At 40.3% G+C, this 27,430-nt stretch overlaps 2 protein-coding genes across 3 annotated transcripts in view; both read right to left on the reverse strand.

Moving 5' to 3' along the window:
• Window positions 1–533: 533 nt before the first annotated feature.
• Window positions 534–10,829, reverse strand: abcb9 (ATP-binding cassette, sub-family B (MDR/TAP), member 9). Its single transcript, XM_037779081.1, has 12 exons — window positions 10,352–10,829; window positions 8,568–9,244; window positions 6,820–6,934; window positions 6,332–6,462; window positions 6,032–6,237; window positions 5,752–5,949; window positions 5,502–5,630; window positions 5,227–5,415; window positions 3,717–3,890; window positions 2,584–2,743; window positions 2,066–2,202; window positions 534–1,966 (listed from the first exon to the last, which is right to left on the reverse strand). Exons 2-12 carry the CDS (start codon window positions 9,241–9,243, stop codon window positions 1,649–1,651), a joined length of 2,433 nt encoding a protein of 810 aa, XP_037635009.1. The 5' UTR covers window position 9,244; window positions 10,352–10,829; the 3' UTR covers window positions 534–1,648.
• A 9,230-nt stretch (window positions 10,830–20,059) lies between these two features.
• Window positions 20,060–27,430, reverse strand: part of ghra (growth hormone receptor a) — a 36,110-nt gene continuing 28,739 nt past the window's right edge. For both annotated transcript variants that reach the window (XM_037777417.1, XM_037777418.1), the window contains exons 5-10: window positions 26,189–26,367; window positions 25,332–25,485; window positions 25,151–25,241; window positions 24,860–24,929; window positions 21,597–21,835; window positions 20,060–21,495 (exon numbers count right to left, since the gene is read on the reverse strand). In XM_037777417.1, the coding sequence (XP_037633345.1) occupies window positions 20,727–21,495; window positions 21,597–21,835; window positions 24,860–24,929; window positions 25,151–25,241; window positions 25,332–25,485; window positions 26,189–26,367 (1,502 nt within the window). In that variant the 3' untranslated portion in view covers window positions 20,060–20,726. The remainder of the gene's footprint in view (window positions 21,496–21,596; window positions 21,836–24,859; window positions 24,930–25,150; window positions 25,242–25,331; window positions 25,486–26,188; window positions 26,368–27,430) is intronic.

Here is a 27,430-nt window from a genome sequence, read left to right on the forward strand (position 1 = left end):
TAGGTACAAATAAATACATGGACAGTTGGGAAAAAAAGACAAAAAGAAGACAAATAATTACATGTATATTTCATAATGCCAGAGTTTATGTTATTTACATCATGTTCTAATCATTTAATAATTTAAAAGTCTTAATGTTTTTTTTTTCGTTTTTAATATTGGGTATGATGGTGCTATACTGTTTGAATTCATTAATAAAGTGCAGGAAAGTCTAATGAATTTGACATTTTCCAAAAATGTATGTATAATTGTATTATATACAGCATGTTATTTCCAATCTTATCTTGACTAAAAGATATCATTACATCAAACGTTTTTATTTCAACATTCATCTTAAGTTTCTTTTGTCGGAAGTTGGCTCCATCCATCGAGAACATTCTTGTATGTATACAGTGAAAGAATAGATGGGAAATACTCTTTTTCAAGTTCACAGAAATCACATTTATAATCAATATCCAGCTTGAATTGCATTTTGAATTTATCAAGAAATTCTGTATAAGATAATAAATAACCATTTTTATTAAGTAATTGGCCAACTGTCAGTATGCCTTTATTAAACCATGTGTGATAGAAAATAGTCCTGTTTTTATATCTTTATTGTTCCATATGAAATACTGTACCTACGGGGTGAAAAGTTATGTTTGTAAGCTAATAACCATGCTGTCAGTGCTTGAAAATTTGCTAATTTAATCAGGATTTTATCAACAAAAGTCACATTTTAATAGAAATTTGATACCACCAACTGGATCCAACAGGTAATTGGCGAAAATATTCCAAATTCTAGCCTTGTTTTTTTGAGTATTCAATAATCCACTTAACCTCAAATTAATTATTAACCTCCACGTTCTTTGGTATTACAAAGCACTTCTCTTTTTAAATAATGACATTTATTCCTCCAAAGGCCAAAATACAGTCTATTTCTACAGTATTCATTATACATCATTTTTGTTTACAGAGATTTACACACTTACATCCTGTATCTCTAGAGTGATTAATTGATTTATCCTCTTCACAGACAATCATAGATCTCTACAGTGAGTTCAGGTCAACAGACAAAGGCACCGGTCTCATTACAGCACTTTACTGGTGGAATTATAAATTTTGTAGTTGAAGAAATACAAAGCATCTCCACACCTGCTACTGTAATATCCATATAAAAAGCACAAACAAATCCTGAGGAAGACTTCAGTAAAGCAATAATTTATCTGTTTGGAGTGTGATGGTGATGTATAAAAAAAAAAAAAACACAAACGTACACAGCACATCAACGGCAACATGTTGCCTATTCTTAAAGCTAATATCAGTCAGTGAAAGTGGCCTTTCATTCAAGTTTTATTTGCAGTGGCCACGCCAACCCTCTGTGATATGTTCTGATACATTCAACTGTATTTTTAACTTCATAATGCGACTCAGTTTGTCTATAAATGGATCTTACCCTGAACTGATTCTGACATAATCAAAAATATATGAAGAAGATCCTGGATGTTTTCAGTGTTCTGTGGACTAAATTCTGTTGGCGGACTTCTTCTACTCTGCATGACAATGGTTAGGCTTTACTGAATATTTGCACAATAGCCTCTACAGTACATATGATTTAAATATGTCCATCCAGCAGTATAGTCTCATTCCCACGCACCGCAGTTCATTGTCAATAGCGCATACTGAGCTCATGCTCACTGCCACCGCTGCTGCTTTGTCTTCTCCGCTGCTGTCCACCGTCCGACTTCCGGCCGGGTTTTTGGGCTGGGTTGAGGACCTCATCCCCGGTCTCGATACCCAGGACCTGCCTCTGCACCAGCTTGTAGTACAGCCCCTCACAGGCCATCAGCTGACTGTGAGACCCCTGTTCAGCCACACGGCCCCTGTCGATCACGATGATGTTGTCAGCCTTCTCCACTGTGCTGAGCCGATGGGCGATCACCAGCACCGCGTGCTCCTGCATGACGTTGTTCAGAGCCATCTGGACCTGCAGCAGACACGGCAGAGATTAACTAAATGATCACTGAGGATGAATCAGCAGCTCTCTGACACATTCAACAGTTCACTACTGCAGCCGTTCGCTTACGATGTGTTCGCTCTCTGCGTCCAGGGCGCTGGTGGCCTCGTCCAGGATGAGAACACGAGGGTTACGGACAAGAGCTCTGGCAATGGCCACCCTTTGTTTCTGCCCCCCTGACAGCTGGGTGCCTTTCTCTCCAACACCTTGGGAATAATAAGGAGCAATAATTCAGCTGCATGACATCACCTGTATAATATATAATATATAATATATAATATATAATATGAAGGTACCCACAGTACTCTTCAAAACAAAGTAATAATTGAGATGTTACTTGGGACAAGATCCCATTGATTTCTAACTGGAGACCAGTGCAGGGCAGCTAGTATGAGAGTAATAGATTACAATCTAATCCTAAGAGTAAATAGTATTAGACTTGGAGATTGCAAGAGTGCATATGGAGGAAATAACACTGGCAGTTGTCTGCATTTTGATGGTCACTGACTGGGTGTCCTAGCTTACCTGTCTTTTTCATTCCTAATGCATCAATATCTGACCTCTAAATGAACACATAGAATAATTACTGGTCTTGTAGCCGGTAGGGAGGGCGGTGATAAAATCATGAGCGTTAGCCTTGGTAGCAGCCTGCACCACAGCCTCCATGGGGACGTCTGTCAGGCCGTAGGTGATGTTCTCCTCTACCGTCCGGGCAAACAGCACTGGCTCCTGACCCACAAGACCTATCTGTGCAGAAACAAGTTACAAATGGATGCTTTTATGTGTGAAAGACCTTAACCAACAATGATCTGATCCTAGTAACAAGTATAGTGTGAAGCAAAAAGTCTTCTTCCTCTGTGCCATCAAGGTCTGTTGTTGCTCGGGAGAAATTAAATTAAAACACATCAGTGAACCACACTGTTGCACTGGGTGACATGTTCCTTCATTAATGTTGTTTACACTGAGTCTCGCATTCACCATCCTGCTGCCGTGACTACGCACTAGAGCACCAAAGTGTATTAATCCAAGGTTGAAAATAGTACCCAACAAATGAGCAATATTTACTAAAAACCAGCTGTTTTAGGAAATTACTTTATTATTTAAAGGGACTATTTGTAACTTTCAGAAATGCTTGTTAACAGCGACACCTGTGGCCGTTAAGTCAACGAAAGTCAGCGTCGGGCTCGCACTTGCTCGCTCTAAATAGACATGAACGAGAATTGCTCAAAACAGTGAGGCGACATACGTCAGCTAAAAACTCAATATCACTCTATATTTCACCTGCTTGGCAGTAATGTTAGCTGACCAGAAGAAGGTCGCTTCATGAATCACTGCTGATACTAGTGTTTGCTTTTCCTGCTTCAGCCCCGAAAAGCGGGTCGGTGCCGGCGCTGAAGCAGGACGAGAAATGTTATCGTCTCCCGACTGCGCCCGCAGGGAGACACCGGCGGCCGGAGGGAGACAATAACATTTCTCGCTGCGGAGCCCCGTCACTTCACAAGACATGGGAAACCTCTGTTGGTCTGGAGGAGCTGCAGCATTTATTTCTGCACAAACGTCCACCTTACATTCACTAGATATTCTCAGAGCTACTAACTCTTCTGCAGTGTGGAGTGAGCTCGCATGCTTGTCTAGAGGTGGAGCGAGCTGAGACAAATGCAGAATCAGCCAGTCATATCCTTTAAAAGGACATGAATCAGTCACTGTGCTGCAGACTGACCTTGGAGTGAAGGTAGTCGTGACGGAGGGTGTGAACGGGCTTTCCGTCCAGCAGCACTTGGCCTTGCTGAGGAGGGTAGAAGTTTTCCAGCAGACTCACACAGGAGGTCTTTCCACTGCCTGAAGGCCCCACGAGGGCGGTGACCTCCCCAGGACGCAACGTGAAGGACACGCCCTGCAAAACGCATCAACAGTAAGGGACTGATTTTGTAAACTTCAAACATTTGCCAAAAAAAAATTATATATAGACATTATTTGCACATACTTTAATTTCTCGACAAATATGACTACTATCATGTTCAAATAATCTAAAAAATGTAATGCTGCCGGATTCCCTCAGAACTGTATTCCTGACATGGTACTAAAGCTTATCCAGTAGCTTTTAGACACTAAAAGACACAGTTCACCCCAAAATCAAAGACACAGATTGTTCCTCTGACCTGTTGTGCTATTTATCAGTCTAGATAGTTGTGGTGTGAGTTGCTGACTGTTGGAGGTATCGGCTGTAGAAATGTCTGCCTTCTCTCCAGTATAATGGAACTAGATGGGGCTTCGCTTGTGGTGCTCAAAGCGCCAGAAAATACATTTGACAAACTCAACATCAATATTTCTTTCCATAAATCATGACCCGGTTACTGGAGAGAAGGCAGACATCTCTACGGCCGATACCTCCAACACTCTGCAACTTACACCAAAACTATCTAGACCAGGGGTCAGCAACCTGCGGCTCCGGAGCCATATGTGGCTATTTAGCCCCTCTCCAGTGGCTCCCTGTGGAAATTAATAACTGTTTTTTGTTTACATTTTCATTTTTATTTATCATTGTTGTAGCTCTATAATACGACGGTACGACGGAGTATTAGGGCCACATCGAGGAAAAAAAGAAATCTGAGATTTCGAGAATAAAGTCGTAATATTACGAGAATAAATTCATAATATTATAAAGTAATAATTTTACATGTTATTTTGTTTTTTCTCATAAAGTTATGACTTTATTCTCGTAATATTACGACTTTTTTTCTAGTAATATTATGACTTTATTCACGAAATCTCTTCTTTTTTTTTTTCTCAATGTGGCCCTAATACTCCGTCGTACATTTGCACTTTGGCCCTTCACTGCATTAGACTTATAAACTATATACTTAGACTATAAACTGTGTTACCTTCATCACAATGCTCAAATGTTTTGCGGCTCCAGACAGATTTTTCTTCTCTTTTTTTTTTTTTTTTGCCTAAAATGGCTCTTTTGATAGTAAAGGTTGCTGACCCCTGATCTAGACTGATAAATAACACTACAGGTGAGAGGAACAATCTTTAATGCAGATTTTAAATAAAAGGCTTGGACTTGCCCCAGATTATAGCAAACATATGCAATATATCTGTCTAACCCTGGTTTCAATTTACACTTTTCTGAGTGAATCAGAAGTGACGTGACCCTCCCCCGGAGACAAACTGATCTGTTATATACACTTTATCAACACACGGTGGCAGCATGATCCCTCAGAACCAACCTTGAGAATCTCAACATCAGGGCGTGTTGGGTAGGCAAACTTGATGTCTTTAAATTCAACCACACCGGTGCATGACTCAGGAGCCTCTGTGCCATCAGCTGGGTGTTTGGGTTCCCTGTCCAGGTACTCAAACACTTTCTCAGCAGCTCCAACTCCCTGCATGAGGCCCGTGTACACCGATGCAATACTCTGTAAGATAAACCACATGGGACCAAAGGGTTATTAGTGTCCTCATACACACATAACGAAAGGAATGAATAAAACGGATGAATTACCTCAAGACATTCTGCCAGTTCCAGCACATATATGAAGAAGGATATCAAGGCACCGCCAGTCATCTGACCGCTTACTACGAGGTGGCCGCCGTAGTAGAGGATAGCAATCTCTAAAGCCAGCTCTGAGATCTGAAAAACACACACACAGATGCCCCACTGTAACACACCGCTATCAAGAAATAAATGACACTTTACAGAACAGATTTAGAGCTTTACACTGTCATGTGAAGGGGCAGATGCTGATACCTACACAGCTGGACCACACGTAGCAGGCATAGGCCAGGGCTTGTTTCTTGTTGAGCTGGTACATGGCCAATAGCCTGACGTAGTAGGAGTCGGCCTCCCCACACTCGTTGGCAAAGCTCCGCACCGTCCTCATAGATGAAATGGTTTCTTCTGCAACTTTATTAGCCTCTGCAAGTGTGGTCTGCACCTCTTTGGTCAATTTCTGAAAAACAAGAAATACAAAAGAAGTTAATTCAATGTTATCTTCAAATGAAATGGTCAACGCAGACACTCATCTACTTCACCTTGTAGTAATCGCCGTAAAGCTGAGAGACGATGGCGATGAAAGGGAATCCCATGATGGTCACCAGCGTGAGCTTCCAGGACATTCCGAACATGAAGATGAAGAAGCCAACGCCCTTGATGGCGCTCCGCAGGAAGACGTTGATATTATTGGAGATGAGGTCACTTATTTGGGTGGTGTCAGCTGACAGCCGTGAGATGATGTCACCTGCAGGGCGATATAGGCAGGTAATACCGTTAGAAGGACTGCAGAACCCCCGTACAGGGAGAGAAATCAAAATCAATAATAATAACTATATCACCTGTATGGTTTTCATCAAAAAAGGCGATTTCCTGCCTCATCAGAGTTCTGAAGAGATGGTTCCTGAGCCGGAGGTTTAACTTAGCAAACGTCAGGGTGAAGACTCCTCCACGTACTCCCATTGCAAGTGAACTGAGGAGAGTGTGTCATAGAGCATTTAAATTTGGCACGCGGGACACGTGTGACGTTTTGGCTTCAAATCTAGTCGAGCAGCTTCACCATATGTCATTATATCATCATGCTGCGTTTCCTGATCCCTCCCACCTCTGTCTACTGTCGAACAATGGCAAAATGACAAAGCAATTATAGTTATTATTACCGTTATAATCAATAAAACATCTGAATTCTAGTTTGCAACACTTTCATATAAACAAATACCGGTGTCACCTTATCTGTTATTAGTGTTTCTCTTGTTTTATTTTGAAAATTGCACACAGGAACACAGTGACGACATACATCAACATCAGAAGAGCACCTGGAGAGACTCACCTGAATATGGCCAGCACTGACAGCGTGATCACAGGCTTAGCGAAGTACTCCATGCTCTGGTGAACCACGATGCTGTCTATTGCTTTCCCAATGTAGTACGGTATGAAGGCCTCACCTGCAGGTTAAAGAGAGAGGTTGAATATACAACATGAGGGCCGTCCACATACTGATATGTTTCAGTCTTTTCATACGTGTAATGAGCTTTCCTACATGTCATCAGTTATTAACATGCTCAATAATGAGACATTTGTTTTCACAATAACCTCAGGAATTCATTAACATTAGTTTAAGAGTGAGGCTGCAACAATAAATCACTTAACCAATAAGTTGATCAACAGAAAAATGATTGTCAATTATTTTGATAATTAATAAATGGTTTAGGTCATTATCTCATGTCATAATAAACTAAATATCTTTTGGGAAGAAAACAAGCAATTCTGAAAAAGTGCCCTTGGACTCTGGGAAACTATCCCTGAGATGGACATTTTTCTCTAATTTCTGATATTCCATAGACCAAATGATTAACTGAGAAAATAACTGGCAGACTAATAATAATTAAATTGTATTATTATTATTAAAAGGGTCATGATTTACACTGTTGGCAATCGTTTTGAAGGTGAGGTAACATTTCATGGAGCTCTGTTTTGAAGCTTATTATACGAGTTATTAAGTGACATGTAAATGCACAGCAGCATCTTTGATAAACAGCAATGAGCTCCTCCCACCCCTGTTCCTATCTCTAATTCTTAGTTTCTTTTTTTTGTCAGTGTAAACATAAGGACAACTACGATGGAGTATTAGTGCCACATTGAAGGGGAAAAAAAATGGGAGATTTCGAGAATTAAGTCATAATATTACTAGAAAAGAAGCCGTAATTTAATGAGAATAAAGTCATAACTTTTCAAGAATTTGTTTTTGTAATATTACGAGTATAAAGTCATAACTACAATAAAAAAAAGTTGTGATGTTAAGAGAATAAATTCATAACTTTACGAGAAAAAAGTCGTAATATTACGAGTATAAAGTCATAACTTTACAAGAAAAAAAAGTTGTAATATTACGAGAATAAATTCATAACCTTACGAGAAAAAAAGTAATTTCCTCCTCCAAAAAAGAGTCAGTTTCTCCCAGGTCACCGTGGTTCTTTCTTCGGAATAAACACAGTTTCTTGCACAATCAAGGTCCTGATACTGATGATAATGTGGTGCTGATGTGCCAAAAGATGAAGTATTTAGTTATTTGTGAAAACAAAACTGAATATATGAATATAACTTCACAAGATGCTCCACGTTCCTCATTTTCACACAGGCAGCACACTGCTCTATTTCCCCTCTAAAATAACACGTACAATTATTACTTTATAATATTATGACTTTATTCTCATAATATTACGACTTTTTCTCTTAAATTTATGACTTTATTCTCATTTTACAACTTTTTTATCTTAAATTTATGACTTTATTCTCATAAAATTACGACTTTTTTTCTCATAAACTTAGACTTTATTCTCAAAATATTACGACTTTTATTCTCATAATATTATGACTTTATTCTCGAAATGTCAGATTTATTTTATTCCCTCAATGTGGCCCTAATGCGTGTTGTGTAATCTGGAATGAGTCACACAGTCATTACCTATAGACTCACTACTTGTTGAGCTGTTGCACATGGGTGTTGCAATCCTTGGTAGCAGACCAGATTAACACTTTGATTGGACGGGTTTATATCACCATGTCAAGAACACTCACACACAGCACAGATGATGAGGAAGACGACGGCTATAGAAATCAGCCCGCCATCCTTTTTGCAGTAGGTCAGCAGACGTCCCAGTGTCGCCCCAGAGCTCGTGTTCTCCTGGCTTCCTTCCTCCTTCTTCTTCTTCCTCTCACACCCCACCTCCTCCTCCTCCTCCTCCTCCTCTTCCTCACCAGCTGTCCCCACCAGCTTTTCAGTGTCCTCAGAGCCCCCTCTTCCTCCACTGTTGGTACTGTTCCCCGATTTGGACTCCTTCCCCAGCAGTGTCCAGAGCAGCAGGACACCCAGAGAGGAGGCACAAGTCCAACATATGAGGCTCAGGACCCAGGGCTGGAGGGTCAGAGGCTCCAGCTCCGTCAGCATCAGCAGCTTGGTCAGGGCGTAGGTGATGACCAGCATGCAGATGAAGACGATGAGGGTGGTGAGTTTAGCCACCCTCGGTGGGCCGTCTTCTCTATTCCATGACACCCCGATGGAGGCTCCCAGCAGGAGGGATGCTCTGAGCAGCACAGTCCACCACAGGTCCACCGCTGACTGGAGGATGTTAAAGTGCAGGGTCTCCTTTCTGAAGATGCTCCAGTGGGATCCGTGTGTATACAGGACAGTGGTGACGACCACGTCCAGCAGGATGTACAACACAGTGCAGCTCACAGCTACTCTGACGCCCATGCTGATTATCAGGAGAGAGGTATCATCAGTAGATAGATAGATACATAGATCTACCAGGGTTATACTATCACAGCTAATAACAAAATCTGGCTGACGACTTTAAAGCTGCAGTGGGTAGAAATGGAGCAAATATGATTAAAAACAGTTTATAAAACGATCACTATATCCTGACAGTAGTGCATGAGACAGGTAATCTGGAACAAATGATGTGCCTCTGTGTCCTCCGGTGCTCCTAATGGCATCTGGAAGATTTCACAGACCGGAGGAAAACAACCAATCAGAGTCGAGCTGGAGCCTTGCTGTCTCTGAGCAGCTGTCAATCATTCACCAACTCTGATCAAAAGGTCAAGCTAGGCAGCGCTGATCAAATATGAATCAATATTATGTTACTGTAATGCTTCTTTCTCGCCTCAAATGTTTTCAGAAACATCTTGTAGTGTACTGTTTAGCTGTAAAATGAGAAAGTTTGTGACCCGGCAGCCATGTTGAGATCAGTTGAGTTAATACTAAGCACCGCCCACCAGCCGGAGCACAGGAACGCTCAATAGAAACACTCTCTCCCTAAAATGACCTGTGGTTGGCAAGAGTCTCCCGACATGGGCTAGATATTCTAAAGCCTGAAAACAGAGCCATGATGAGGTGCAGAAGTCTACTTTTCTCTTAGAACACTTGAATTACAAGATGCTGAAAGGTTATTATGGAATTTGTATTGGTATTCTGTACAAAATCCATTAAATAATTGTATAAACAAATTATACCCCCTGCTTATAAATAAGCAGAGTTAATTTCATAAACAATCACATTTATACATATAAATGAATTAAATCCGATAGCAACATAAATGAAACATATACCAAACAAAATGAAAAACACAAAAAAACAAAAAAATATATAGAATAAATAAAAAAAAGAATAAAAAAAGGAAAGGACCAAAAAAAAACCTGTTATGGAAATTTTGCCCAATGATGCCAAAAACATTCTGCCTACTGAAGCTTTAAGTGGACACACAATTATAAATACTGCGAAAGTAAGTCTACAATATTTCAAGATCACTCAGAGGAAGCAGCTAAAAAAAGGAATATTTTGTTTGTTATTTCTTTAGACTTACTTTTATATTGAAGCGGATGTGCTTCCGGTGTCCGGCGGCTCGTAGTTAAAGTAGTTACCGTAGTCCTCCAATAACAAGTAGGGAGTGAGAGGTCACTGCGCTGTCAATGATTGACCAGCACGGTTGTAAAGTCGGTTAATGTTCAGCTACGTTATTTATTATAGGGTTAGCTGTGAGCCATGAGGAGCTAACAGTTATCCGGTACCGGAGTTAACGTTATTTAGCAGCTGCCGGTGAGTTGTGTTGCGTCCGGTAGCGTCAGTATATTTACATCCCAGCCAGCCAGGTGGACCTTCAAAGCTTCACTATAGTCTCTCTCTGTTCAGCACTAAACACGCAGCAGCAGCGTAAATACGGTCACGTTGACGGTACACGCTCAGAGACGTCAGAGACGGTATCCACGTAACACACCAGTAATCAAAGATCGTCTATGATACAGAGAAGTCACACTGTGCAGGTCTGACAGGTCACGTCACCCGGAAGTAAAAAGCAAACATGTCAAAATAAAAGCCAAGAAGATAAGTTCAGTCATTCTATAAAAGTGTAACACTATTTAAGCACAGGATCGGGGTAATAGTAGAAGACACATAGGCTAAATAAATACACAAATAAACACATACATAGCTACATAAATAGATATTTTTTTGTTTTGTTCTTTTCATTAAAGGGATTACTTGTAACTTTCAGAAATGCTTGTTAACAGCGACACCTGTGGCCGTTAAGTCAACGAAAGTCAGCGTCGGGCTCGCGCATGCTCGCTCTAAATATACCTGAATGAGCATCGCTCAAAACAGTGAGGCGACACACGTCAGCTAAAACCACAATATCACTCTATATTTCAGCTGCTTGGCAGTAATGTTAGCTGACCAGACGAAGGTCTCTCCATGATTACTGCTGATCCTAGTGTTGGCTTTTCCTGCTTCAGCAAAAGCGGGTCGGTGCCGGGGCTGAAGTAGGAAGAGAAACGTTATCGTCTCCCGACTGCGCCCGCAGGGAGACACCGGCACCCGGTCGGAGACGATAACGTTTCTCGCTGCGGAACCCAGTCACTTCACAACACACGGGAAACCTCTGTTGGTCTGGAGGAGCTGCAGCAGTTATTTCTGCACAAACGTCCACTGTACATTCACTAGATATTCTCAGAGCTACTAACTCTTCTGCAGTGTGTAATGAGCGTGCGTTCACGTCTAGAGGTGGAGCGAGACAGCGAGAACGCGCGCTGCGTCAGTGAAGGCAAGCACGCAGAGAAGCAGACACTCCGGCCACACGCGAGCGCGCATACGCGAGCGCGCATGGGATCCCAACCCGGTACATTTCTACGCTTAAAAAGTTAAAAACAGTCCCTTTAACATGAATGTCTTTTATCCAAAAAGTGTGTGATAAATTACAGGGAGGGACTCTACAGATGTTTTATAGAACTCTCACGTAATTGACACTTTTCTCTCTCACACCCTCTAAATTGTTTTGTTTCCTAAACCTAAATAAGTAGTTTTGTTGTCTAAACCTAACTAAGTAGTTTTGTTGTCTAAACCTAACCAAGTCGATCTTTTCCTAAACCTAACTAAGTAGTTATATTGTAGTAGTAGTAATAGTATAGTACTATGGGCTGTTTCTTTATGTCGGCAGGTGAGAAGCACTATGTGGCTACTCCTTTCAACACACCCGACACTTCCACCTTACCCCTTGCACTCCTCCTAGGAAGGCTGTAGTCTAGTAGTTGTAGTTCTGTTTTCACCCAGTGGAGTGTGCCATAGGACCAGTAGACTATTTCATGCTCCCATGCTCCAGACAGGAGTCCAGTTTGAGCCAGATACATAGAAAGGATGATAGAAGGCTACTGTAGTTTATCTGATTAAGATTATTTCACAATTTTTAAGCAGTGAATATGTTCACAATACTCTGTGATCTAGCTCTCAAAAGACACTAAGATACGCAATCCTTTTTGGTATTTCTCCAGGCATGGGCGATGCAGAGCCTGGCAAATTCCGATTAAGATAATGTATCGTATTTTTTTAAATTATTTTTTTGTGATGTACTATTAAGTTGTGCAGATTTAATTAAAAGCCTAATTAATTACATGTGGAAATTGCCTTTGTGGTCCTTTCCAGCAGAGGTCCCCACCTCACGCTACCAAATTATTGTTCACCGTTTCAGAGTATAGGCTACCAAATAACTTCACATTCTACAACATTATCAAGCTAATGTTCAGTTTCATAGCTGCTGATCATTGTTGGCTACGTCACGTAGCCTGCACAACCTATGGAATTTATCAATCCTGGGACATTACATAGTCAACAAATCAATCTGCCAATGTGGTATTGATCAGATCATATTGAGGGGCCATCAGCTTTTCAATTTAGTTTGGAGGGAGATTCGGTATCAGTGAAGTCAGTGCATTTTATGAATAGGCCTTCAGTGACGTTACCTGCCACAGGGGTCAGAGGTCACCACTCCTAAACCCCCAAGGATTTTTTTTTTTTTTTTTTTAAAGTTCAGCAGTCAAATTCTCAGTTTTGACGCATTTATAGATGAAAAATCAAGTCAATAATCACGGTCAATGATAAATAAGTATAATTGATCAGCATGTTTGCCAACCTTCAGACATCATAGTCTAAAATGATGATTAATCAGCCTGAGTTCACTTAAAAAACTGAAATCACTAACTTTCCATATTCTGTTTGGTGGTTTATGATGCTTTTCAATCATTTCTAGCCTATTTGGTAGTATATGTAATTTAGTTAATTTGTTCCGACATCATGATAATGCTGATTTTTCAACTAGCGATTAGTACCAGCGAGTATCTGGAGTGATGATGTCACTGCTAAGCTACAATTACATTTTGTTCAACCAGCGTCAGACTGTTGTAAAATAACCACAGAACGCCTCCATGTTTATGTGCACATAAAACATGTCGTTATGATCAGTTATTTTAAACAGTTTGTTCTGCACATCAACAGGCGTGTTGGAGACGGACGCATGTATGTATATATGTATATAACAAAAATCTGGACGTTTCAGGGAAGATAGATTGATGACTTCTGTATCACTTAATACATCTGATGTGATTTTATTACAAAATGACCATATTAGCCTACCAACACGCAGAGATTGTATTGATAATACAGATGATGGACTGTAAAAACAATACCTTTTATTATATTTAAATAAAAACTGTCTATTTGGTTTGTTGGTATAGTATCGTTTGTGTTTGTACTCGATGCAACGAGAGATTCATCTTAAGTTCACTTCTATTTATATAACGATATCAACGTATACAGCTCAAAACCTGTGAAATTGTCTTTAGGGTGCAGCACCCTGTGCCCAGTGTAATGAATCTGGATTGCCTGTCTGACTGTGTGTCTGAAAAGGTCAACAAGCAACCGGAGGTAATAAATGAGGCCGAGGTGGACTGCCTGTGTGGGCGTAATTGGGCTAAAGATCCAATACAGGGGAACAGTGACTTATGGGTAATTACCTGCAATGTCCTGAGAAGAAGAGCTGTGAGTGGCTGTCTCTCTGATTCAATCAGCCCCACACAGAGCAGTGCAACGCACAGCCTCGGTCTTAATTGTCCGATATGCTTTCCCCCCGATGCACAACTGTTTCTGCAGCCGTTTCCTCTCCGCTTACTCCAGCAGCGAGAGAGAGAGAGAGAGAGAATCACACACTTGTGAACTCATTCACACACACAAAGTGCCCCTGTGTTGCTCACAAACAAGTACGCATTCTCCACCCTATGACCTCTACACACAGATGCACACAATTCCTATTTTGCTCTCTCTCCGACACACAAATCTATTTACATTCGAGCTCTCGGAATACAGTGTGTTGTACATTTTCTTCATTAACATCCTCTTCAGTCGCTGAGTGCTGATCTGAGTTGACCTTTACTGTGCAGTGTTGTGCTGCTCCTGTACTTTTAATGACACAGTTGGCAGCGAGTTAAGGAGGTCTTTTGTTTCGGCAAGTTACATTTTAAATTGAATCCACAATAGAATTATGTTCTAAATCACAATCAGTAACATGATCTGGATAACCCCATGAAATCTTATTTTCCTTTTCCAACACTATTTTTAAAATCACAACGACATAACAAGTAACATTAGATTATTGGTTTTATTAAATACTGGGTCCAGTTTAACCCTTGTCCTACCAACATATTTTACATACATGTAAGGACTACCAACAAGAATAAACTACTGTGAGAAACAACCAGCCAGATCGTTATTTCGTCTCAAAACATTATTAGTTATGTAATTAATGTCCTCTGAAGAGGAAAAATCAGATATGATTATTTTAGGATTATTTTAGGAAAGTTACAGTTACTTTCTGTATTAGGCAATTTAAATCTATATTAAATCTAGATTATTTTATATTAGATTTTAAAAACAGGATTAAGGACTATTTGAACACTGACTGTACTTATCCTGGTACTGAATGACATTGATGTAATTTGCTTTTTGTTTTAAGTTTTTAACTTTTTGCTGTTTTGGAACTGAAACAGATTTTAAATCTCAATGGGACCATCCTGGCTAAATAAAGGTTAAATAATAATGATAATAATAATAATAATAATGATAATAATAATAATAATTATAATTATAATAATTATAATAATTATAATAATAATAATAAGTGTCTGCATCTGTGTCTGTGTAATTCAAAATGACTGACAGAGTGACCCTACCCCCTGTTAAATTTTTAACTGCATAGGCAGAATTGGGTGCTTTTGACTGGGGTTCCCTAGGACAGTGGTTCCCAAAGTGGGGTCCGGGGACCCCATGAGGGGGTTCCAGGGGAGTCCCCAGCAAAAAGGGGAATCATTTATTGTCACTGTAATTCCATCCATAAGTAACACAATGACATAATGTGATTATTTTGGTCATGGGTTTCATACACTTTCTGTAATAAAACTTCCAAAAGCAAAAATCCTATCAGATCGGGTCCATGGTCTAATTTGTGTCAGTTTAGGGGTCCTTGAAAAAGTTTGGGAACCACTGCCCTAGGAACCCAATATATTGGTATACTTTTTGGTATTTTCAAAAAGCGCTAATTAAAACAGAAACAGATTGGGAAACTGATTGACAAAATCATGAAAAATTGCAATAATAGAATAAAATACCTGCGAGATATGACAAAAAGTATATCTCTGGGGTCTACGGGGACCCCAGTAGGATTAAGTTTAAGAAGTATTTAGAAACACATTAAAGCAGCAGTAGGCAAGATAGATGGAGCAAATATGTTTAAAAAAAGTTATTTTTATAAAACAGTCACTATATCCTGACAGTAGTGCATGAGACAGGTACTCTAAAAAAAGTCATGTGCCTCTGTGTCCTCTGGTGCTCCTAATGGCATCTGCAAGATTTCACAGACCGGAGGAAAACAACCAGTCAGAGCTGATCTAGAGTCTACCTGCCAAAGTCTCCGTCACGGGCTAGATTTTTTAAAGCCTGAAAACAGAAACCATGGTTATTATGGAATTTTTGCCCAACGACGACAAAAAATTCTGCCACTGAAGCTTTGATATTGTTTGGAAAACATAATTAACACATACTTGCTAAAATGTTTTTTTTATTTTTGAAGACAACTTGTGTAAAAAAAACAAACATGCACAAAATGATTAAGATGCTGTATATACATTTATTGTGTAACTCGTCGAAAGCTTATTGATCACACATACAACACTGGAAAGGCTCAACTGGTAAGAGAACAATATCGAATATAAATCGTCAAAGATCAACTCAACTCTTGGCCTTGAGTAAAACGGTTGTCGACAGACGAGGACAGTGGCTCCACGGTTGAGGGGTTCGAAGTCATATTAATGAAGCCGATGCAAACCGATGAATTATGGCGTTGACTTTTTCACACTTGAGACCACAATGCAGCTGCTTCCAGTTCTGACAAGCAGAATATTTCTAGTTTTACGAGCCTGGATGACGCTTGTCAGAGAATAACAGTGCACACATTGCTCATGCTGCCCCCGTTCACTGTGGTCAAATGAGGTGGCGGTGGCGGTGGTGGTGGTGGTGGGATGACCTGAGTGTTCTGAGCACACTAATAAATAACACATGGATAGAAGTGGAGCCACTAAACATAGTCATAAAAAGCCAGCCTCTGTACTCAAGTCAAGAGTTAAATTATTTCCCGAACAATCTGAAAAATGTCTGGCCGAGCGTTCTTTGATAAAGAGTTACAACCAGCGCAAATTCCAGCACTCGAGATTACTTCCAGGCTTAACAGAGTGACAAAAAGCCAACCTTGAACCGACACACAAACCAAGAAGCTGGAGGCCAAAACACATCTTTAAAAAAAAACACTGTAGCCCCTTCAAATGCACTTTTCAATAATGAAATGCTGAAATCACATAGCGGGAGATCTGTAAGAGTGTAGAGTCTAACTATTTCACTCTGCTCTATATTTTATTTTGATATGACTTCATAAAAGACTATATCTATCTGCTCTATGTATCCACAAATCTTATAGCAAACATTAAACACTCCATTACAGTACATCATTCAATCAATCTGGTAGTGTAAAATATGTCCCATAAACATAAACTCTGTCGGACAAAAAACTGAAGCTTATTGATATCCATGTTCCTCATTGTCTGATTATTGTGCTGAATAAAAAAAAATAATGCTGTTTATAATAACAGGTAAATCATAGACTTGATTTAGTCCAAAATACAAAATCTGAATATTTTAAACATCATATATATGTGTGTGTGTGTACAAAGTGCTTGCTCTAAAGTGTCCGTAACATTGATAAGCTTGAAATGCAAACTTTTACACTATAGGTTAAGAATGAGCTCATTGTGTACTGGCAAAAAAAACATGCAGACGAAATATAGTAAACACCTGTACAGTAAGCTTGAACAAAAAAAAAAAAAAAACACCTCTCGATTTCTCTTCCTCGCTGCAACCTTTTTTTTTTTAAAAAAAAAAAAACACTATCAGTGATTTCACTTTTTACAACTTTTCCTCGATATCATAACTGCATTGCATATTCCAGTTTGCACACATTCACAATCACCACGGTACAACTGAAACACAACCTCAGCAGTGATTTTTTTTCCCATTATCTGATTTTCCTTCATGAACACAGAGAGCCTGATGGGGGGATCTTTGGATGGGTGTGAACACTGAAAGTTGGATGAGCATCATTGGGTGACTGTATTACATCTTGACTTTGGGTGCACAACTGTCCTATTGTTGCTACTGATAACTGAAACATTTCCAGATATCATCCACTTCGCAGGTTTTTTATCACCAAACATTCACACAACACAGAGATCGCTGCACTCTCTTGAATGACCCCGTCCCAACCAGAGTAAGGCTGAATGCAGGAAAAAACACATGTACCGAGCAGCAATATATTGTGATTAGTAACATTAATGACATACAAATATAGAATTTTACAGCACTAGTAAATATATTAAGACATTTCTGCAACAGCATGACTTGCTGGTATCATCAGCACTATAGGCAGCGACGACAGACAAGAGGGACACAAAGAGAGAAATGGCACACGTATATCGTATTCACAGTTTTCTTTTTTTAAAAATGTCATTTTATGGCTCTTGAGATTGTCCGATACAAAAGACCTATTCTATCTGCTTAGCCTGCTTATCTCAAGGATGATTCCAAAGCGACGTGATTCAAGGAAGTGTTTCCTTTTTGCACGCTGAAGTATGTTTTGTTGTGATGTGCTCATTTGGAGGCTGCCTTGATGCTATACAATAACTTCTAACTCATTCATAGACTCGCTGTAATGAAAATCCATTGTGTTGTATGACAAAACCATGCATATCGCACAATCTCTATTAAGCTTAGATAGCTTATTGTATACATTATTATGCTATGCTGCCGTGTGTGTTATAGGCATATTGTCAACATCTTTATGATGAGAATTCATAGGATGAAAACACATGAGGACAAAAGGTGTCCTCTGCTGTCCTCTCACCCACACAGACCATTATAAAAAGCTTACATTGTCACTGAACCGAGGGCAAGCTTACATTACAAGCTAATGTGACTAAATAATTGATTAAGCAACAGAAGTTTTTGGCCTAAATTTGGTTATTCTAAGAAAAGTATGGGGGCAAAGTAACTATGTCTAATTATACACATATTACCTGCTATGTCTGACTCAGGTTTTCTGGCAAAAACAATCACATCTATCTGTGTATTTGTTCCTCTATTAAGCCAGAACTTGGAACTCAAAAGTCTTTCAGCCCTGATCAACATTTTTTGGTTTGGAAATTGTGGTCAGTTTTATGAGCATGATCGGAAACGTGCAAATTACGGTGGCCTCAGAAGATTTGCATCCTTGCAACTATTTTCAATTAAAAACATGTCAGCTCATCATTTTTATGACTATGTCCGGAAGGCAAAATTAAATATCAATTAAGGCAAATGTTTGTGTTTGCATGCATGTTATTGTGTTAGTGTGTGTGCATGTTTTTAGTTGTGAATCTATGCACAGAGAGGCTTTACAAGAATTCACATAGCAGAACGTAGCAATGCATAAATGCACGAATCCTAACTAAGTAAGCATGACTCAGCACAGAAACGGCAAGCCAATAACACTATCATAGGCACAGACGTGTACTTGGCAGGTAATAAGTACAAAATGTTAGCTAATTACAGCTATTACATACGTTTTCACAGTCTTTCAACTTGTTCCAGTTGCTGTCCCTGCAATAACAATGCAACGTGAGAAGAATACGACTCCCAAGTAGAAAACTTGCTCATCAAGGTTTCAGTTTACGTGATTATGAGTGAGTGCTGGTTGTAAAGGTGAGACTTGACCGCTGTCGCAGGATAAAATGCAATAACAGGTGTGTGTGTGTCCCTTCCCTTCTGCTAAATATCAATGTGCCCTTGAGCAAGGCACTTGGTGGTGCTCAGTGTACTGTGGCTCTGAATACTTACTACAAGAAAGGCCGTTTTATGCTGTAAGTTTCATGTTCTTGGTAAGCATGTCAGAATAAAATGGAATAAATAATTCCATGCTGGGACGTGTATAATCAGTCTAGGGCTGCAACTAACGCATATTTTTCATTGTATTTTTTCGATTAATCGATTAGTTGTTTGGTCTATAAAATGTCAGAAAATGGTGAAAAATGTCAATCAGTGTTTCCCAAAGCACAGGACGACATCCTCAAATGTCTCGTTTTGAACCACAACTCAAAGATATTCAGTTTACTGTCACAGAGGAGTAAAGAAAACTGAAAATATTCACATTTAAGAAGCTGGAATCAGAGAATTTTGACTTTTTTTTTTTCTTAAAAAATACTCAAACCGATGAATCGATTATCAAAATAGTTGGTGATTAATTTAACGGTTGACAACTAATCGATTAACCGTTGCAGTTCTAAATCAGTCTGTAATATTCAATGCATTCCAGGTATTAGTTTATGATGAAATGTTGTTCCCTTTTTATTCATCACCTCTGCTTCAGTTACTGATTTCCTTCATTTCCCAGAATTCCTTTTGATATCCCCAAAGGACGGAAAGAGATGTCCCAATGACTCATGTCTGTGTGTGTGCATTTGTACTGTATGTTTTTCAGCTGTTGAAAATATTTCTTCTATTAAACTCTATATAGAAAAATAGAGAAAACTATCTTGACATCATATAATCTACGTTTGGCCACGTATCCATGAAAATATGAACAGCATACCATGAAACACAATGAAGCCAGGAATGCAAGGTAAAACTGCATAGTAGTGTTTTGTGACTGTATTTTAGGGTGGATTTTTTCACAATGAGATAAGGAATCTAAGAATACAAAATAAGCCACATCTGAGCGGCAAAGCATCTCTGCCAGCAAGAGGTATCGACGACAGCTCCTTCTTGGTGTGGTGTGAAAAACATGACTAGAATGTGCTTGTCTTCTCCTGATCAATCCCACACTGACATGTCTCTGTAAGATTAAGACTTCTACAATGCCATTGCTCTAAACACAATTAGCCAGAGATTTAATGCAATCCAAGGTAGTCTAGCAGCGAGCTAATGCTTTTTCGACTCATTACAATCACAGTCTCACAGCCTATAATCTGGGTAATCTTGTGCATGGATGTCAACAAATAGAGCAAACCGTGCATTTGGTTTGTGGTGTTTATACTTTAGGCTGCCTTTGCATCAAATTAATTGACGTAGCAGATGTAAAAGAGTCGGCCTGGTAGCTTTTCACGTCGCCCTTTTCAGCACCCTCTGAAAACAAACACCTGTACACTCTCATCCACACGGTGTGCTGTGAGTTATTTGGTTTCCAGCGGGAATCAGGTAGAAACAGGCTTTTTGTGACTGCAGGGGGACTTCCTGGTCAATCAACCTTTGACACTTAAAAAAGGCCTAATGGCATTGTCATTTCACGGGGAAAGGTTCCCCAGCAGGTCTGGGGTGATGTACCCCACGGGCATCGCGGGTAGGGCCTTGAGTGGGTGCTGTGGCAGGCAGGGAGGGGTAGACTGGCGTGGGGGCGGGTTGAGGAGCAGACTGTGTTGACTGTCCACCTCCTGCACCACTGTGTAGTCTGCGACAGGAGCAAAGAACTGGGACTGGGGAGAGTCAGGAAGAATGTAAGGGGATTGGTTATCCTCTGCTGTGGATGCAGGTTTGCTCTCCGCTGGCTGAGGGTGTATGGTTTGATAACCCTCGCCAGGCATGGGAGAGCTGGGCGGAGTGCTGATCTGCCGGGCGGTGCTCTCTGTGGTGTAGCTGCCGCCTTCAGGATCTACTACCAGCAGCTGAAACTGCCGCTCCTTCTGCTTGCTTTCCTCAGAAATCTCACTGCCTTTGTGCTCTTTTCCCTTCTTTTGTTTTTCCTCGTCCGTGGCCGAGTTGCACTCCTGGATTCTGAGCTGCTGGCCAGGAGACAGTACTACGCCCCCTGAGGGCATCACGTTGCTGACTTGGGCATAGAAGTCTGTGTTGACCCAAGTCTGGGGCCCCCCGGTTTGGGTTTGGACGAGAGGCCTCTCGCCTCTCTCTGGGGCCGGGGCTCTTTCTACAACGTCGAAGGAGGATTCTCCGTCCTCGGGTTGGCCCGGCAGCAGGGTGGCCATCAGCATTAGGGTGTCTTGGATGGGCAGGTCTGGGTCATAACAGCTGGCCCGGCCTGAGTCGTCATCAGGGAAGCTGGGTGGAAACGGATGGAAACAGAGGAAAAGGAAAGAGATGAAATTCACATTTTTAGTTGCATGAAAAACACAGCCGTTACATGAGAATCTGTGCAGTACCTGACGGCGTTGGAGCACCCTGTGTTCGTGTGGTGGCTGACGGGTTGGGACAGACCCAGGAGCCTCTGGGTGTCTGAGCCCTGGTTGTCCTCCTTCTCTCCTCCAGTATCTGCATCCTCAGCGTCCACCTCGATGAACTCCACCCATGGCTCATCTTGGTAGAAATCTGGTGCGTAAGGGGGTAGGCCACCCATACCTCCACCACTCAGGATAAAATTCAGCTCATCCAGCTTCCCCTTCTGTATGTGCACAAATTTGTGTGGCATTCAGGATGCAGAAATGTATCATATAATGATAATAAAAGTCCCACCTTTTCCTATTATCTCTACAGTATTGTGACATTTGTTACATTACATGTGCTAGTCTCCTAAAGGGGGCAGTGCGAAACCCACGTGAGACAGATACAGGAAATGACAGTGTGCCGTCCATGGATGTATAATAAGACCTGGATACAGCGCCGCTGCTCAGCCTTGCTTCCATTTTTTTCCACTGGCCACTCGCGGAAAGAAAAATCCCCCTGCAGTTCAAAAAGCATTTTCCCCATGGACCACCATTGTAACAGAGACGTATGTAAAACTTTTGACAGGACACCTTAAAGTGCAAACAAGGTCCATTATTCTGAATTTTTGATGCAGGGATGTTTTATATTTGTAAATGTTTCCTTTAAACATTGTGACGTCATCACAATGTAAAGGTTATGGGCTGGAACTCGGGGTCGAATATAATCGGCAGAAGCTTACGTTAGGCTATAAATAAACTACATCACGGTCGCATGAACTTGCGTATGCACAACGAGGCTATAAGGGCAGACGAAAGTAGTCTCATTTAGCTACTTGTTAGCAACCGCCTTTTTTAAGACATGTAAAAGCTTCAAAGTTCACGAGTGGGATGTTTACTGACGTATTTGATATCGTAGAACAAAACGTTCAAATCTCTTAAGCTTGTGTTAACCACAGACTAAAAACCCATTCAAAAAAACCATTGACTTTGAGACGAGGGAACCGGAAGTGCTAAAATGCAAACTGATTTCCGGGTTTAAGACTCATTCCTGTAGCACTCTATTCTGGTAGTGGCTAGAAGGGAGCCTGTGTTGTCTTTCAAGGCATTTATTTAATTTTCTCACATCTTCTTTAAGCAATTATATGTAAAAAACGAGATGGAAATAATTACTTTATAGTTAAAAAGAAATTCATTTGTAAAGTTATATTATTTGTCAGTTCCTGTCATTTCACAATGTCACTTCCTTTGGAAGTCACTTCCGGTTGACTAACTTCCTGTTGACTAACTTCCTGTTGACTAACTTCCTGTTGACTAACTTCCTGTTGACTAACTTCCTGTTGAGCTCTACCTGGGTTTGTAGAAAGCATGGCAGACATGAGCACAGTCTGAATTCAATCCGCTAGCATGGGCCGTAAGTTGATTCATTTGATGGTAGACATGTTAAGGATCATATATTAATCAAGATTTCGTTAAAAAATGATAAAAGTTATTTAAAAACGTTTTTGTTTACAATGGCATACAAGCTAAAACAATGCTAGTAGCCATGATAACTGCTACTAGAAGTGTATAGAGTGTATATTCATATTTATGTTTATTCATATTTACTTAATATTTACTCATATTTAATAATATATTTAGTTAAAAAACAGACTCTGATATTTTTGTATCCTTTTATTTACAGTTTTCACCAACATGTCAATGAGGAATTGTGACAGTAAATGGTCAACCTTACTACGACTGTCTTCATTGGCTGCGGTTTAACTTGGTGTTTAGTCAGAGTTTCAACACATTGAATGAGAACACTACAGAGCCCGCAAACTGGGGAAACTCTCACGAGATTGTTAAGGTTAGGCATTGACCTCAAATAGTTAAGGTAAGGATAGGTCATTGGGCAGCGAGTTTTGCGAGAGTTTTTTGCAAGTTTTTGCAGATCTCAGATCAGATTTCGCAGTTTGCGGGCTCCCTTCTAGACACGACGCTGTATTCTCATTGGAATGAATAGGTGCCATCTTGGGGTCCGGTATCTAGTTCTTCTAATACATCGACGGTGCCGTCTCCTTTCTGAACCGTCTCTTATTACACCACAGGATACACTTGCAGAAGCCCAGGTAGAAAATGTGAACGAGAAAGAAAGAAATATAAGTAGATTAAAAAAGACAAGATAGAGAATAGAAGGAGAAAACGGGGAGCCGAAAAAGCCAGAATAAACTAAACAAAAAAGCTATAGGCCTACAAGCTGATGCGGCCAAATGTGCCAAACTCAGCAGCTTGTTTATGATTAAAACCAGGGGTGGACAGGTAGGACCGCCCAATGTTAACGATCACAACACTTTTGTTATTAAGGGTTATGATGATGTTCTAGAAAAACTGTGCACAACAAGGTTGTAGAGAATAGTGCATTATAGTAAAGCGATAATCATGTATCTCCTGTATAATAGAAAGTGAACTAAAGTGGGCTGGTCTAAGGCATGAAACTCCCGGGCTGAAAATGAGTCCCACTCCGGCCCTGGCGCTTTGTGTTTCACCTTTGTCTGAGCATGAAATAGCAGCATTATTATTGTATTTATTCCTATCAGTATTTTTTTTTTTTTTCCTGAGGTCCGGGGGTAAGGTTGTTTTGTAAAGAGCACACAGGCTGCCTGTTAAATGCATCCCACATCATCCGTCAATAATACACCCACAACACAATTCTGAACCGAGACCCTCTTCACGTCGTATTATCCCTCAGTGGCCTTGTTTACTCACAGAAAACAAGAGTGCCTGTTTTGCTTTCAACTTATTTTTGGACATTTTCGCTTTTATTTGATAGTTGCCAAAGATGATAAACAGCCCGTTATTGGGAGAGGGACAGTTGGACGCCCAGCAGTGTCTGTTTTTAATCAAACATTACAATGGAAATTTAATCAAAAAAAATAAACTGTGGTTACACAACACATTATATAATGCACAATACCATGTGTTGGCTGCTGTGAAATATTGATGTTTACAATTTTTTCTGCATTTGCAGAGTATTTCACTCTCTGCGCATATACAATAGGATACAGTATATATGTATTGGATTTATGAGAGTTTGAATTATTATAATATATGTGCCAATATTTGATTTGTTAAATAAATACATAACTTATTTCAATAAAAGTGATTAAGATATGTATAAAGTGGGACATTTTACAGTTGCATCTTAAGCACTGCAATTTCTTGTTATACATATCGGCCGAACAGGAAAGGGAAAAGGAAGAACAACAACACAGACATAAATGTACCTTCAACAGCTCTGAATCGATGCCTTTAATTTTGGGTGCAGGAACCGGTGGCAACAGAATCATCATCAATCTGCAACGGCAGGGAGAGGAGGAGGACATGATGAAGATAATCTGTTCACACTAGCCAGTATTTATGTGTCTGCCGTGCTGAGAGCTGGGCTGCACAATCTGCTGCAGATTTTTCAAATATCTCCCCCCGTTGTAACTGCCATCGTTCATGCAGTAGAGGTTGAATATGTTTTGGACACTGTTGGTGTACATGCATGAAAGAGCGAGAGAGACTGTTCCTACCTTTGCTGCTGAGAGATGATAATAAGCATGATGAGTATGAGGATGCCCAAAATCCCAAAAACAAGAACCAGTGTGAGCGGGAAAGTAGACTCTACAAGAAACAAAATTATCATCATCGAACAAAGCAGTGGGCCATATATATTTTACTAAGTTTAACCAATTGACTGATAGCTGATCTTACCTCTGCTGGGAATCTCCGACACTTGAATGAAGATGGAGTCGCTGAACTCTCCAAACTTAGTGAAGGCCTGCATCCTGCAGCGGATGTGCACTTCGTAGTCTTTTCCTATGTGCAGACCGTAGATCGTCTGCTGGGTTTGCGGCTGCATTTCTAACTGAAATATACAAACACGTAGGAAGAGAGAAAGAGAAAATAAAACCACAGAGAAGGAATTTAAAAATAAAAAAGGGCTGTGTTTTAATTAATCAGAAAAAGATTGAGCTTTCGTTTAAACAGCTACAAGAGAAGCTGACTGAAGCTAAACAACAGGGTGTCAGGGGGTCTATGTTTATTTTTGGCTAATATAATAATGACCTCTCCAAAGGTGCAATTGTTGAGGCGTTTCAGACACATTAGACGGAGGACATACTGTTCTAATGGAGAGCCTTAAAACTGTTTCCAAGGCTGCATTTGCCAGACTGGCTGGCTCGGCATAAATGAATACGAGCCTGTACAAGGTCCCATGGCCTCTGACCTACAGATCCCTCCCTTCACTTCCTTCAGAGAGGCTGTGTTGTCCCAGAGGGCCTTGCTCTGGCTTCCACCGCCTTGCCAACAAAGCTACACTGCATTTTAGCCACAAGACTTCAGGGGGGGGAGGGGAGAGGAAACACGACACTGTGCCTGTATGACCTACCTACAGCTTACTTTAAAGAGTGTTTGCATTTGTGTCAGCTTTTGCATGTGCACAGAGGCCTTTTGTAAAGTTTTAAGGTGTGTGTTTACATGTGTCAGGACATGCAACTGCGTGTGTGTGTGCGTAAAAGCAAGGGAGGAAGAGAGAGAGAGCTGAGGAAGCGAGTAAAGAGAAGACTTACTGCCTCCCAGTTTGTGGTATTTCTCTCCCTGTACTGGATCTCGTACTCGATGCGCATCCAGCCTGCCTCAACGTCTGCAGAGGGCGGGGGGTCCCAGTTGACCATGACATCATAACTCAGCCCGGAGGGACTTATATTCAGAAGGGTCCAGTTTAGAGACACTGGTGGGTCAGGACGTACTGCCAAGGAGAAGGGCAAAAAGTTCAGTTTATTACAATTATTTATATCATGTTTATGAACATGGTAAATTAATGGAAGGCTTTGAATGCACTTCATCGTGTGTAGATGAACAAATAAAGAATGAATCAAAGAAACTGCTATCTTCTATGAGTCAAAGAATTTAAAAAATCTACAGTATATAGTGGAGGTCACCTATACTGTATGTATGTTTATGTGCTAGTATGAACTTGCAGAGCTACATCAAGATACACTTGTCTCCTCTGATAAAAAAAAAGAAGAAAAATCAAACTGGTTCTCAGTGGTTTAAAATTGATAAAACAAAAACTAACATTAAATAAAATACAAAATAAAGGTTACACTGTTGATTATACTCCACTTAAAGGGACATGTTTACGACTATGCTAGTCTTAGTCATACCAGTTGTGGGGCTAAACATTTGAAGAATGTCTTGAGTGTGGAACTAGATGAAAAGCAACAAGATCACTAAAATTAAAAGGGTGTATCCCCCAAATTTCATGGCAATTAGCTTTTAAGATTACAAGATATTTAGTGTAAAGGGTTCATGATTTGGCCTGAGGGTTGCACAAGGAAGGAAGGAGGAAAACTCAGTGTAAACAATGGAAAAGGAACATGAATATTCTCAGTAAATTTAAAGGAATGTTGCCCATTACAAATGGATATTTCTTGTGTACAAGTAGAACCTTTGGACTGACGGTGGCACTGGTCACCAAAGATTAAGATTGATCATCTGGGGACTATGAATATTCACAGTAAATTTGCTTGATATCCAACTGGTTGCTGTTGATATATTTTGCTTTGGATAGTACACAGTAGTGCATACTGGAAATGGACAGACCACCCATAAACAGCGTCTTTACTCTACTGTAACACTCTACTGTGGGTTCAGTGGAAGACAATATCCAAATGTTATCTACGAAAACATGCTGATAATCAATTTGCACACATGAGGAGAGCTAACAAACAAAGGTTTCTCCACGGAAGATATATCAGCAAACATAGGTCGTGATTATATCAGCATCTTGTACAGTCCTGGTTAGATAA

This window comes from Sebastes umbrosus, chromosome 8 (assembly GCF_015220745.1).
Source record: "Sebastes umbrosus isolate fSebUmb1 chromosome 8, fSebUmb1.pri, whole genome shotgun sequence".
Taxonomy (NCBI): Eukaryota; Metazoa; Chordata; class Actinopteri; order Perciformes; family Sebastidae; genus Sebastes; species Sebastes umbrosus.